General features: G+C 35.0%; 1 protein-coding gene across 3 annotated transcripts in view; it reads left to right on the plus strand.

Annotated features, from left to right (window-relative positions):
• The window catches only part of TSHR (thyroid stimulating hormone receptor), a 190,496-nt gene that overhangs the window by 112,565 nt on the left and 62,328 nt on the right, over positions 1-15,603 (plus strand). For all 3 annotated transcript variants that reach the window (XM_063596094.1, XM_063596093.1, XM_055097917.2), the window contains one exon: positions 453-527. In XM_063596094.1, the coding sequence (XP_063452164.1) occupies positions 453-527 (75 nt within the window). The remainder of the gene's footprint in view (positions 1-452; positions 528-15,603) is intronic.

Here is a 15,603-nt window from a genome sequence, read left to right on the forward strand (position 1 = left end):
AGCATTTTTAATGGAATGTCTAGTAACACGGAATTAGACACGTAGTTTCAAAGAAGATGAAGAGAAAACCTCAATTCTCTAGTGGAACATTCCACAGGGTGACACTATATATATATATATATATATATATATATATATATATATATATATATATCGCTAAATATGCATATGGGAAATTTTAATCAGGGAGTTTGGGGAAAGTTTCTGAAGGAAGTGACAGTTAAATGATAATTTCAGATAAATAGGAGTTAATATACAGGAGGAATTCAGGTATCACAAGATCTGAAAAAAAAAAGTAGTAAGTAATTTTAACATAATTTGGCAGAATCCATGAGAGTTGTACATGTTGCATGATCTGGGAAGCGCATAACAAAAAGTTATGTCAAAAATAGTATGTTTGAAGTTTACAACCTTACTAACTTTCTACTGTCTTATATTTTTCTGACATTCAGCTACGTATCTATAGATGTGACTCTGCAGCAGCTGGAATCACACTCCTTCTACAATTTGAGTAAAGTGACTCACATGTAAGTACAAGGAAAAGTGCAGCATAGACCTAAGCCACAACCACTCTTGACTGATAATCTTGGGGCTCCAGATGGCAATGGGAGCTGGTTTCTTGATTGTGAGTCAAAACTTCTGTTTATGATTAAATTATTAACCTGTTCTCATTCTCAGTTTATGTTAATTCATCTTCATTACACCTCAATTCCATGGTTGGAAGTTAAAGACAACATTAAAAGTTCTGTTCTTGAACCACTATCTGTTCTATTACTACTGTGTCAGCATATTTTATTGATGTGAATATCAGTGAGACAATAAGTATTTACTGAGTAACTACTTGATTCTATGGTCTGTGCAAGATTCTACAAAGCTGGCATATTTTCCTTAATTCGGAAAGAGAAGAGTTGCTTAGTGAGATTAGAATAGTAGGGAATTTAATAACCCTAGTTCTGGAGTTGGTCAGAGTTGGATTCAAACACTGGCATCTTTGCCTACTCATTATCTACCCTTGGACAAGTCACATAATCTTTCCTAGTCTCATTTGCAAAATAAGTGTAATAAGAGCTGCAACTTCATGTTTATCATAAATATGGAATTATATAATATCTAGCACCTGAAAACCAGTCAATATACCAGTCAAAAATAGAATAATTTTTCTATTTCTCTAGTAGATTACAATCTATAAAAAGTGCTACATAAATAATCACATTGCATTATTTTAAGTAGCTATATATTACTAATCATGAACTCTATTTTCTTGATGAATAAACAAAAATACTTACCTACAAATACTTAGTATATCCTAACATTACATTAAACATTGTATGAACATTATTTGTTTGGTTATTATTTACCTCTTCAAACAACCCTGTGAAGTAAATACAATTATTTCCATTATTTATATAAGAAAAACATAAATGCAGAGAGACTAAATATGTTTTCCTTGGTCGCACAGTTACTAACGGACAGGGCCACAATCTTTATACCATAAATGTATGACTTAAAAATTCTTCCCTATCCAGTACATTAAGATGCTTTCAAGAATACTGAGGTCCAAGATATTGCTTACAAGTATGGTAGGCTACCTTACATCAGATCAACTATTGGTCTGAGAATAACTTAAGGAGCTGAATTTTTAAAAAAATGTTTGAAAGTATCAGAGTGTTATGAAGACAGTAAGAACTCAGTGGGCAATAAGCAAATCCCAAAAACATCATTTGGTTATTTTCCCCTTGAGGTATTTCCTGAATTGTAAGCAAAAGCTTAAGGGCTAAGAAACTGACCAGAGGTTTAGGCATCTATTAGGGCTAGGAAAATAAAAATCTGAGTTCAGGGCTTGCTAAGAAGGATTGTTCCTAGTAAACAATCCAGGATTTTGGTTGAGATCACTAAAGAGCTTCATCCTAGAAGTATGGGAAAACTGTGAATAGATCAGCCCTTGCAAAGACTAAAGCCTAGCTTTGAATCAGTAAAAAATAACTCAAGTTTGTGGGGCAAAAAAATCAAGAGAAGAAAATAGACAATAGAAAATGATCCATAGGAAGTTCAAATATTGGTTATCGGACACAGACTTTAAAATAACTAGCATGTTCAAAAATTTAAATGGCAAGAGAAAATTTCAGAATAAAACTGAAAATGATAAGAAGGATCAGTTGTAAACTCTAGAATCTAAAAAGTCAATAAAAAATCTAAATACATGAGTTTCACAAGAGATTAGACATAGCTCAAAGGAGAATTAGTAATCTGGAAGATAGGTCAGAAGACTGTAATCAGTCTGAAGCATGGAGAGAAAGAGAAAATAAGAAATATATAGCACAATAAAAAATCTAGCATACCTATGACTAGATCCCAAGAAAAGAGAGAAAGAATGAGAAAAGCAATATTTGAAAGAAACTTTCCAAAACTCTTAAGAGACATCAAGTCACGTATGTTAGAAGTACTGCAAACCCCAAAAGGATAAATACAAAGAAAGCTACATCGAGGCACATCATAGTAAAATTGCTAAAAACCAAAGACAAAAAGAAAATTATAAAAGCCAGCAAGTCTGGGCGTGGTGGCTCATGCCTGTAATCCCAGCATTTTAGGAGGCCAAGACAGGTGGATCACAAGGTTAGGAGATTGAGACCATCCAGGCCAACATGGTGAAACCTCATCTCTACTAAAAATACAAAAATTTGCCTGGCATGGTGGTGTGTCCCTGTAATCCCAGCTACTCGGGAGGCTGAGGCAGGGAATTGCTTGAACCTGGGAGGCAGAGGTTGCAGTGAGCTGAGATCGTGCCACTACACTCCAGCCTGGGCAACAGAGTAAGATTCCATCTCAAAAAAAAAAAAAAAGCAGCAAGAAAATAATAAATAATACTTTCAAGGATGTAACAAGACAGCTGACTTTTCAACAGAAATCATGGAACTTATAAAACAATAGAAAGATATTTGTGAACAGCAAAACAGCAAATATCTGCCAACCCAACCAAAAGATTATTTAAAATTAGAAAAAGATAGATACTTCAAGCAAACAAAAATTGAGAGAATTTATTACCATTAGGCTCATATTAAAGGAACTACTAATGGGAATTACTAAGACAAAAGGAAAGCCATTCCACATGCTAAGACATTTCTGTGCAGGAAGAAATGAAAAGCAACAGAAAAGGTCAATATATGGGTAAATATAAATGAACCTTGACTGCACAAAATGAAATAATGTCTTAGGGGATTTAAAATACTGTTCTTTGCTCTGCATGATAGTGTGGGATCATAAAATTGTGCAGACTGAAACTGTATTAAGCAGTCTTAATAATCAATATGAAAAATTGTGTTGTGACTTCTAAAAGCTTTTATGAAAACATTAAAATTTCTCAGTCAGTTATAAATGGAAAGGAAAAAATAATAAAACTAATATTTCACATACTGTAATTGTCAACATTAGAAATACTTAGAAGTAAAATGCTTTATTGCTTTGTAAAAGCTTGGCAAGAGTAGCTTAGACAGTGCTTGACCTTTTATCTTTATTATATAAGTCACAAGAGAATATCTTTTCAATACCCTGGCAAATTGTCATACTTCATTCTAAGTCTAGATTAGCTTCCATCATTTTATCCTTTGCTTTTTAAATATTATAAAATATTTTCAAGTGTTTCTTTAATGTAAAATTTTTTTACCATCATTGTTTCTTTTGGGACATCTTCATCCTTTGCATCCATTTTTCTCCCATCACTAAGTTCCTCTGATTAATATCTAGAGTTTCTCAGCCAGCCTGGACAACATAGTGAGATCTTGTCTCTACCAAAAAAAAAAAATTAGCTGAGCATGGTAGTGCAAACCAGTGGTCCCAGCTACATGGGAGGCTGAGGTGAGAGGATTAATTAAGCCTAGGCATTCCAGGCTGCAGTGAGCTATGATCACACCACTGCACTCCAGCTTGGATGACAGAGAAAGAGCTGGTCTCTAAAATAAATAAATAAATAAATAGTCTCAGATGGTGGTGGTATCAACATTTTCATGCCAGTGATTTATTCTATAACTCCATTTACATTTTGTTTGAATTTCCCTTTCAGTAACATTACATTTCATTTCTTGGCTTCATTTTCATCTTTATTGGTAAATTCACTCTTTCAATTAGCCATTTTTAGGAAATGTCCTATGAGGTGATTACTGGGAAACACATAGGAAACACAATGACATGCTTTATTGTTTGTGAATGAACTGAGCAAGAGATGCCCAGTGAGCAACCATCAATGACTTTGAAAGGAGTGATGTAGTTGGTCACCTATTATAATGTGCATCTGTTATTTACATAGTGATTTGTGGACTGAAGAGCTAGCAACAAAGTTTGTACTTTATTCAATGATTAATAGTTAATATACTATGGTAACTGAAACTTGAGGGATGTGTTGAGGACAGTTATTATTTACATTTGATTAAATCATGGTAACTGAACTTCATGTGTATTGGAGCCATGCAAAGTAGAACTGCTTGTATGCATAGAATTAAAATATGCAGTAGCTTTTTAAAAAAAAGTATAGGACATTATAAATAATGTTAAAGTGTTCTAAAGATCTTTGAATTATCTGAGAAGTGGTAAAAGTACTAACTGAAATTAAACTTTAATAAATCATAAATAAATGTTTTAACTCACAGGGCAGCTACTGAAATGCTTGTAGAAGACTGGAAAACTAACAGGCTAATAGTAGTGGGGAATGGAATGAAATTAATTAATTAATACAAAAAAGCAAGAAATTGGAAGAAATAGAGAGTTTCTGGAATACATAGATTTAACTCCAAATAATCAGCATTTACATTAACTGCATTAAATGTAAAAGGACTAAATACTCTAAGTAAAATACAAAGATTGATTGGTGAATTTTTAATACTCGCTGTATGCTGCTTACAAGAGACATTTTAAACATTATACAGAAAGGTTGAAAGTGAAAAGATAAAAATATATAAAATGCACACAGTAACTAAAAGAAAATGATGTAAATATACATACATATAAAGCATAAAGTCTTACTCTAAGGGACACTTCATAAAGATTAAAGGAATTACTATATAAGATATAGTGATTCTAAATTTAATGTCTATAAGAGCATAGCTTCAAACCATATAAAGCAGAAATTGGTAGAACTAAAAAGATAATCAATAATTGGCAATCATAGTGAGAGCTTATTTTAATATAGTTTTATCAATAATTGATAGAACAAGCATACCAAAATAGTAAATATACTGATAAAAAGTTAATAAAAAGATTTGAACATAATTTACAAACTTGATCATATTGACTTATAAAAAATATTGTATCCAACAACTGCAGAGTATATATTCTTTTCAAAGACACATGGAACATTTACTAAAATTGACCACATGTGGGGCCATAAAAGCAAGTCTCAATAGATTACCAAAAAAATTAAAATCACCATGTTCTTTAACTAGTAAATAACCTAACTTCTAAATAACTCTGATTTCTAATTAACCATAGGATTAAGGAAGAAATCATAATAAACATTAGAAAATAATTTTAACTAAATGATAATAAAAATATGACATATCAAAACCTGTGGGATGTAGTCAAAGTCATACTTAGAAGAAAACATATAGCCTTAAGACAACATATATTAGAAAAGAAGGCTAAAAATAAATCATTTATGTATCCTTCATAAGAAGTTTATATAATAGAGCAGTACATTAAAACCAAAGAAAGTAAAATAACACTGAGGCCCAGGAAGGCTGAGGATCCAGTACAGTAAAGACAACAACAGTCTTCAAAATTGAAAACCAAATCTTCTGACTCCAAATCTGATATCCATTTATCAAACCATTTTGCTTCTTTGCCCCTTCACCAAAAATAAAAGCAATTAATTTGTAGTGAAGTCCTATATAAACCCTATTGATCTGAAAAGCAGTCATTTTGTTTGTATTAAGATCTTTTTCCTCACAAAGATTCCAGTTGTTATTTATAAGTTTTTTAAAGTAAATATTCAGTTCTCTACTCTGAGCAAAAGTGTTAACTTCCTAAACCGAAGGAAACTATTAAATACAGTAATTAAAAAGAGAATGAGTTTAAAAATAAATTATTAAAAGACAATTTGCTTATATACTTGAGATATTGAGAGTCTAATATCTTAAAAACTTAAAGGATAATGCACCTTATATTCTTCAAATGTTTCTAATATGTATCTGACATTATTGTCTGCAAATGGTTTTGGTCAGCAGAAAAGATTAGTGAAGATTTTTGCATGCATGCCACCCAAATGTTTAATACATTTGTTTTATAATCATTTATTAAGCAGCAACTATATACAAAGCATTATAACTTGCATGAGAAAAATAGAGCGGAAAGATCACTCATCTTTGCTCAAGGAATTGAGAATGGTTTTGTGGGTATAAGGCATGAAACTGAGTATCAATATAGAATGATTTGTTTAATTTATATACCATATAAGTACCATCAACCAAACGTTCCTGGGATTCCTCAGTATAGAATTAAAGCCCTCTGATTTGTTTAGGAAAGAGAGCTCTTTATTGTGTTGGATTTGCTGCAAGGATAGATATGTAGATACTAAACTTATGAATACACATTTCAAATGCCAATGCATATTGCCAGCATTTATTGAAAGGCTCCAATGAGGACTACAGCAGTAAAATAACATAATGTTATTCCATTTCATAAGTGTGTTTTCTTTCTAAGCTGCCCTTCAAAACTGACTTTTTTCGGTCCTGTGATTTGGTAAATAGAAAGATGAGCAGTAAGTTTACCATTGCCACTTCTAATTATCTCTGCCAGTACCTGTCCAGTCTTACAGAGCTCTATATACATTCTCTGAGATGGCTTCCCAATTCATGTTTAGATTTTGTTCTGTGATATGAATTAGAGTATTAGAACATAAGCACTCTTTAGCCTAAAGCTGCCTCCTTGTAAATTTGGCCTAAAGGCCTCTCTGTATGCAGTGAACTATAACCTAACTGGATATGTGAACAGACCACAGACCATAATTTACTTTTTTACCAATCACTGAGTTTCAGCCAGTCACAGGCGAACAATTGTTCAAACAGTGTTCAAATAAGGCAAATGCTAAGCTATAACCAATCTAGCTGCTTCTATACCTCACTTCTGTTTTCTGTATATCACCTTGTTTGCATCCCTCCCAGCTCCAGAAATTCTCTATCACACAGCAGCACCAAAGTCTCTCTGAACCTATTCTGGTTGGGGGGCTGCCCAATTAATGAATTATTCTTTGCTCAATTAAACTGTTAAATTTATGTAACATTTTCATCTTAACAGTACTGACATTGGGTCTGTGACCTAGAATTGTCATTCCCAAAACAAAAAGCTATTCATTCAATAAATACAGTATGTTTAACACAGTTAAACCTGTGACCATTGCATCTTTTTTTTCTTTTATTATTATACTTTAAGTTTTAGGGTACATGTGCACATTGTGCAGGTTAGTTACATATGTATACATGTGCCATGCTGGTGTGCTGCACCCACTAACTCATCATCTAGCATTAGGTATATCTCCCAATGCTATCCCTTCCCCCTCCCCCCACCCCACAATGTGGAGAAATAGGAACACTTTTACACTGTTGGTGGGACTGTAAACTAGTTCAACCATTGTGGAAGTCAGTGTGGCGATTCCTCAGGGATCTAGAACTAGAAATACCATTTTACCCAGCCATCCCATTACTGAGTATATACCCAAAGGACTATAAATCATGCTGCTATAAAGACACATGCACACGTATGTTTATTGCAACATTATTCACAATAGCAAAGACTTGGAACCAACCCAAATGTCCAACAATGATAGACTGGATTAAGAAAATGTGGCACATATACACCATGGAATACTATGCAGCCATAAAAATGATGAGTTCATGTCCTTTGTAGGGACATGGATGAAATTGGAAATCATCATTCTCAGTAAACTATCGCAAGAACAAAAAACCAAACACCGCATATTCTCACCCATAGGTGGGAATTGAACAATGAGATCACATGGACACAGGAAGGGGAACATCACACTCTGAGGACCATTGCATCTTAAAAGGCTATATGCAAGATTCAAAATAGTAGATCATTCTGTTCTTATTCATACCTCTTCCCTTGGCCTCTGTGATATCACAATCCTGGTTGGACTCCTATCATGCTGGTCAGTCTTTCCTATCATCTTTTGCTGGCTGCTTCCCCTTCCCCAGCTATAATTATTGGGCTTTCATATGGCCCAATCCTGTGTAGTCTTCTCTTTTCACTCTACCTTCTCCTGCTATGTGATCTTATCTAACAATTCCCAAACTTATATATCTAGTTCAGGCCCTCATTCTTAGTGTTGGTATATACCTATTGGTCTACTTGACCTCTCTTCCCAGACATCTTACACATATCTCACATTTTATATCCAAAACTGAAATCTTGATTGTCCTCCTGAAATCTACTACTCCTGTGTATGTTGAGCCAATAAATGCCAACTTCCTTCATCCTGATGCAAATCCCAAATACCTGAGATGTATCACTATACCTTCTTTCCTCATCACCCACTTCTACTCCTTCACCATGTCCTGTTGATTCTACTACCCTAATATACAGAAAATGTATCCTCTTCCTCTCCACTGCCACCACCCTTATTTAAGCCACCATCATCTCTTGTTTGAACTATGATAATTTTATATCTTAACTGGTATTTCCAATTGATTTCCTCTAATTCAGTATCTTCACGGCAGCCAGAATGATTTTTCTTGAATAAAATCCAAGTATCTTAACATAAACAGCCAGGCCCACAAGTTCAGCTGGTTCCTGCCCACCTCTGCGTTCTCATCATGCTTCACTCCTGCACACCTGTGTTCTTTGGTTTTTTGAACAGTCCAATATCTTTCTCACCTCAGGGTATTCACTTGCTTTTGCCTCTGCCTAGAAATTTATTTCTCTCTCTCTCTCTCTTTGCCTAGTTAACTCTACTGATTATTTTTTCAGCCTAATTATGACCTACACAGAGACACATACCCTTCAGCCCACTTCTGCATCTAAGTTAGATCCCCATTTGAATCTATCCTTGAATGCTTTTTGGTTTAGAACTTACTAAAATTTAGTATGACAATGCAGATGTTTGATAATAATAGGTCTCTGTAAGGCAGGATGCTTTGTGTGCCATTCACCTACACCAAGCTGGGAGGAAATCAAACTAAAACAAAAAATGAAACAATGTATTCTGAACATGCATTTTAAATATAATGGATTGGAAGAGTAGGCTAGTCTGAATTCATGAAAACTCTGATTGACAGAATGTTTAGAATATGTGTGTACACACACATATTCATACATACATGTTTAGCCAACCTTAATTGAGCATTTACCATATCCCAAGCACTACACTAATTGCTCAACATACATATACTCATTTAATCCTCACGGCAATTCTTTAAAGTAGTTACTATCATTTTACAGCCAAAACAACTGAGATTCAATAACTACATCTTTATATTTAAAATGCATTTCATGTAAACATCACAGAATTGGATCTTGCTTTTATATCCAGCTTGAAAATCTCAGCCTTTTAATTGGAGTGTTTAATCCATGACATTTATTGTAATTATTGATATGGTTGGATTTCAGTCTACCATTTTCCTATTTGCCTTGTCTTCTCTGTTCTTTGTTCCTTATTTCTCCTTTGTCTTCTTTTGGATTAATCTAATTGTTTTTGCTTTTGTTTATTAGTATTCTATTCCATTGGCTTTTTAGTCCTTTGCAAGTGTTTTTGTGATTACTCAAGAAATTATGATAGGCATCCTTAACTTATCACAGTCTACTTAGAAATAATATTATATTACTCCACATATCATGTAAGAACCTTTTGAAATTAAAATTCCATTTACCTTCTTCCATCTTTCATGCTATTGTTGTCATATATTTTATTCCTATATATGTTATAAACCTCATAATACATTATTATGTTAACTTTAAAGATTCAATTAACTTTTACATAATTTGAGTAAAGAAAAAAATAGTCATTTATATACGTTCAACATATTTAATATTTCCAGTGTCCATGCCCTTCTGTAGGTCCAATTATTTCCTTTTAGCCCAAAAAACTTTTAGTATTTCACTGTGGTTCTACTGGCAGCAAATTTTCTGAGGTTTTATTTACTGAAAATATATTTTACCTTAATATTTGAAAAACACTTTTGCTGAGTATAGAATTGTAGCAAAGCCATTTTTGTTTCAGCCTTTTGAAAATATCCTTCAATGTCTTCTGGCCTTCTTTTTTTCTGATGAGTAGTCGTATCCGTGTTATTATTCTCCTGTAAGTAATGTGTTTTTTCCCCTCTGGTTACTTGTAAAACTTTTTCTATATCTTTGCTTTTCAACTGTTTAATCATAATATGCCTAGGTGAGTTTTTTTATATTTAATCTGCTTAAGGTTTGCCGAACTTCGTGGATTTATGGGTTGCTGGTTTTGTTAAATTTGGACATTTTTGTCTAGTATTTCAATAGAGTATGTTAGAAGTGATACAATGCCAGTTCTAGTCCCAGTCTTTAAAAGAACTGGCAGCTTTTACTTTATATCCTTGGAACCCTGAACAACCATGTAAGACGTCCAACTGCACTGATGGAGAGACCGTGTGGGAAGATCCTGAGATCCTGGGATGGAGAAAAGCCTAGCTGAGCCTAACCTTCTAGCAATTCCCATCAAAAAGCCAGGCATGTAAGCACACCCTTTTGGACCCTCCAAATTGTTCCAGACACCAGCTGAATAACACCCAGTGATCCTGGTGGAGGCTACAGAGAGCAGAAAATCACCCAGCTCAGCACTGTCTGGCATCCTGATCCACAAAATTGTGAGCTATAATAAAATGTTATTTTAACCACTTAATCTGGGGTAATTTGTTATGCAACAATAGGTAGCCAGAGGAAGTAGCAATTATATGTCAGTTAACAATGGGTAAAGGCATTGAGGATTTGTAAGAAAAAAATACAAGAATGGTAGGTTCTCTGTGAGTTATTCAGGATCCTAAGTGGATACAAATCATTTCCCCTGGGTAGTAACTTCAGCGAGGATACTGTTTGGACCGAAAAGTATGCATGTAATAAAGATTTATATCTGCAAAATGATGAAACACTGGACACTTCCATTTTCTATTGTACTTTCTCTGTAAGAAAGTCAATAACATACAGATTGCTGCTGTTGTTACTCCTAATAATAATAGTGACCAAGTTCTGAATGCCTTTTGTGGGCCAGCACTCCACTAAAAGTACTTCACATACACTATCTCACTAGTTTTTACCAAGTGTTAGTTTCTGCTATGTCAAATGAAGATGGTAATACATACCTTGCAGAGCTCTTGCCAAAGTTTTCTTAGCTAAGACATTTCAAAGTGAGAATTTGAACCCAAAAGTGTCTGCCTCCAAAACCACTGCAATGCCATAAAATCTCTTTAATTAAAATATCTGCAATAATTAAAGAAAATGCTGGCCAGGCGTGGTGGCCCACACCTATAATCCCAGCATTTTGGGAGACTGAGGCAGAAGGATGGCTTGAGCCTAGGAGTTTGAGACCAGCCTGGGCGGCAAAGTGAGACATCATCTCTATGAAAAATATTTTTTAAAATTAGCTGGGCACAATGGCACTTGCCTATAGTCCCAGCTGCTCAGGAAGTTGAGGCAGGAGAATCACTTGAGCCTATAAGGTCGAGGCTGTAGTGAGCCATGATCGTGCTACACACTCCAGCCTGGGCAACAGAATGAGACCCCTATCTCAAAAGAAAAAAAAAAAAAAAAAGCAAAGAAAAAGAAATGCTGCCCTCAGAAGAATGTTTTTACTTTTACGTGAGTTTTTGGGTTTTGTTTGTTTGTTTGTTTGTTTTTGAGACGGAGTCTTGCTCTGTCGCCCAGGCTGGAGTGCAGTGGTGCAATCTCAGCTCACTGCGACCTCCGCCTCCTGGGTTCAAGGGATTCTCCTGCCTCAGACTCCCAAGTAGCTAGGACTACAGGCCTGTGCCACCATGCCCAGCTAATTTTTTGTATTTTTAGTAGAGATGGGGTTTCACCATGTTAGCCAGGATGGTTTCAATCTCCTGACCTCGTGATCCTCCTGCCTCAGCCTCTCAAAGTCCTGGGATTACAGGTGTGAGCCACCGCACCTGGCCTATGTGAGTTTTTTAAATCAAAAATAAGTGAAAAATTTTACAACTGGGATAGGTGAAATGTGTGACTTATGCCTTATAGTATAATAAGACTATATTTTGCTGATCCACTAAGTTGAATCAAGTGGATGCATCAGAGGTTTCAAAATCACCAGCTTTAGCACCAATCCTTAAATAATCATGAAAGTAGCTGTATGCACCTGCCAGGCAATTTAGAGAATCACTTCTATAATGTTCTATTTTTAGTGGAAAATCTGCTGATAAATTTAAATTTTCTTCAATGTGCTTTAAAAATCTGAATACTTATAAACTCTCCTCAATATCTCTTATTTTTAATTTCTCAATACATTAAAAGATACATCAAATCATGAATATTGCCTTTTGGTTATGGATTATTTCTTTCCTCCAGTTACATATGGAATGTTAATAATAATTCATTAATAATTGTCAAAGAATTAAGACTTCTCTCATTGAAAATCCTCGATAATGTAGGAAATAATTTATTCTGTGAACTTTCATATTATAGATTAATATGAAAAGTAAGTGCTAGTCTAACAATCAAGGCTTTAGAAACTAAGGTCTAATCTATACCAAGAGCTTTGACAGACTTTTAACTTTTGACCCAGTAATTCCACTTCTATAAATTTTCCCTAAGAAAATAGAGTAGTGAAAAAAAGTTAATGTAAAAAGCCATTTGTTTCGGAGTTAATTATTTATATTAGAGAGAATTTGGGAAGGACTTAAATGCTTAGCTAAGAGAATGGTCAAATATGAAATACTAAGCCAGGCGCAGAGGCACGAACCTTCAGTCCCAGCTACTCGGAGACTGAGGTGGGAGGATTGGTTGAGGTCAGGGATTTGAGGCTGTAGTGCACTATGACCCTGCCGTTGAATAGCCACTGCACTCCAGCCTGGGCAGCATAGCATGACCCTGACTTATAAAGAGAAAATCTGTTGCTATAGACAATTTAATCACATAAGAAACGCTTTTGTCATTATGTTATTTAAAATATATATGTATGTATGTATGTATGTATGTATGTATGTATGTATATATATATATATATATATATACACTTAACAGAACAAAATAGTTTTTCTCTGTATTATCAAATGATGGGAGTTTTTTTTTACATTTACCAGCTTATTATAAAGGATATTACAAAAGATAGAGATGAAGATTGCATAGAGTGAAGTATGGGGGAGGGGCGCAGAGCTTCCGCCCCCTCCCTTGGCACACCACCCTCCAGGAGGATGGTCAGCTGTCAGAAAGTTCATTTCCTTTTTGTATGAATGTGTTTCAAAGTTTTTTACAATAAATATGTATTAGCTCTATAGTCAGATGAAATTCACTTTTTAAAGATCACTGTGCATTAAACTTGAAATTAATACTTGATGTCAAGATACATCAGTAATGTATTATGTGATAGAACCCTGTCCTAAAATGTTACCTTAAAATTAATTTACCTATTTATTAGTCTCAGGTTTCACCTAGGGATTGTATAGCACTTAAAAAATTTATAGTAACAAAATGATGGCTTGGGCAATATATACACATCTTATTTTTAAAATAAATAGTAACTATTTCCTTATACCACCCAGAGTATGCAGCAAAGTGCACCTAATAGATGTCCAGTAATTATTCACTTATATTCTAATTAATCTCTTCCCACTCTAACCACTTGAGTGAGCAAACCTAGTCAAAATCAAGGTGACTGCCTTCCATTTTTTTGAACTATAGGTGAGGTGGGAAATTAAAGAAAAATAAAATTAAAAAGAAAGAGAAATAAGCTTTCCTATATTAAGCTGACTTGTCCCAGAGGCAGCAACAGGCACAGCCCAGACCCAGGAAAAGTCTTGATAATACTATTTAATGTGCTCTGGAGACTCTCCCAGCACTCCCTCAACATAGGGAGAAGAAAAACAAATTTTCCTTTGTTTTATGGAATAAGTTTATAGATACTTGTTCTCTGTCACTAGTGACTTCAAGTATTCTGTTTTATCTAAGAAGTACAAAGAAAGTCATAAGAAGCCTGAGTAGGCCTGAACTACAGCTGCCTGGGCACCATAGTGAAGGTTATGAGATAAACCAGTGCAAGGCTCTTTAGAGCAAAACCTAGATAATGAACATCTAGGTTGCTTGGCAACGGTCATGTGCAATCCTGAGTTGGTCCTGCCTCTGTATCCCTGCTTTCACACCACTGTAAGCTTGCTTCAAGCTAGCCCACCCCCTTTTGTGAAATGTGTATAAAAGTCAAGTGCTGTCTTTGTTCTAGGCCCAGTCTTTGGACATTGAGTCTGCTAAGTCCGAGTGCACTCAATAATAAAGATATCGTCCTGTATACACCCCAAGGTCTCTTTCTGGTTCTCCTGATCCCACAACACGGGCACTTAAAAGTAAACGGGAAAAAAATTGAAAATCAAATTGAAACAAGAGTTAAAAAGAAGCTGGGGACTGGTGGAGAGCTAGGCTTTTGGCTAATATTCTTGTTCAATTTATTGTTTTGGGTAACAATAAATTGGCTGTGGCAGCTTCTCTTCTGACATCATCTAACTGAGTCTTCTTGGTTTATGCTGGTCTGAAGTGTTCTCATCCCCATCTAATTTTGCAGATGAAATGCAAAGTCGGCTTTTTGATTGCCCTCAAATTGTTTCCTGGCTTGGCATGCTTCTCACTCATTAACTGGGCAGTTTAGGGTGTGGGGAAATATCTCCAAGGGTGAGGAGCACAGTCAAATGCCACGATCCAATGCCCATTGAATAATTGAGGTAGGAAGGGGGACACTAGGAAAATGGAAGGAAATTAGTGGTTGGAAAAAAAAAAAAGTCTTCCTTAACAGAAGACTTTAAGTCTTTTCCCCTTCTTCTGTTCCTCATTCCCTCGCCTGAGAACTCCCTTCTCTCATCCTGCTGATTTCCCATATACTCTTTGAGGTGTGGACTCAGGGACTGAGTGCCTGCTGCAATGCTAGTCGTAACGGGAAAGCCAGTTGTCCTGTGCTAGGCTTTTATTGAGAATTAATAAATGTTTCTTAGAGGAAGAAAAAAAACCCAGAATGTAGACATGTGATTAAGTGAACCTAACTGCATGCTGAATTATTGATCTGTTGATTTGTGAAAACTGCCACTGGACAGCAATGTTACACTTTTCATCTAAATGTTTATTTCATTTGAAATCTAATGAAGGAGAATTAGACAATGAATATTTACATATATTTTTAGTTCTGCCGGATGATCTCCTTGAAACCTCGTTTAAAAAAAAAAAAAAGGCTGTATTCGAAGTCATAAGTCCTAGATAAAGGCCCAGTGTTGCCTCTAAGTGTATAACAGGAGATTATTCACTTGCCCTTTCAAAACATGTCTCCATAGTTTTGTCTGCAAAATCAGGATGATCCTTACCTGCATCACACGAGTCAGTTATGTTGTTCCCTCACTAGGAGGAAATTCACACCCTCCCTCAGGTGAA

Source organism: Pan paniscus, chromosome 15, assembly GCF_029289425.2.
Source record: "Pan paniscus chromosome 15, NHGRI_mPanPan1-v2.0_pri, whole genome shotgun sequence".
NCBI classification, from domain to species: Eukaryota; Metazoa; Chordata; class Mammalia; order Primates; family Hominidae; genus Pan; species Pan paniscus.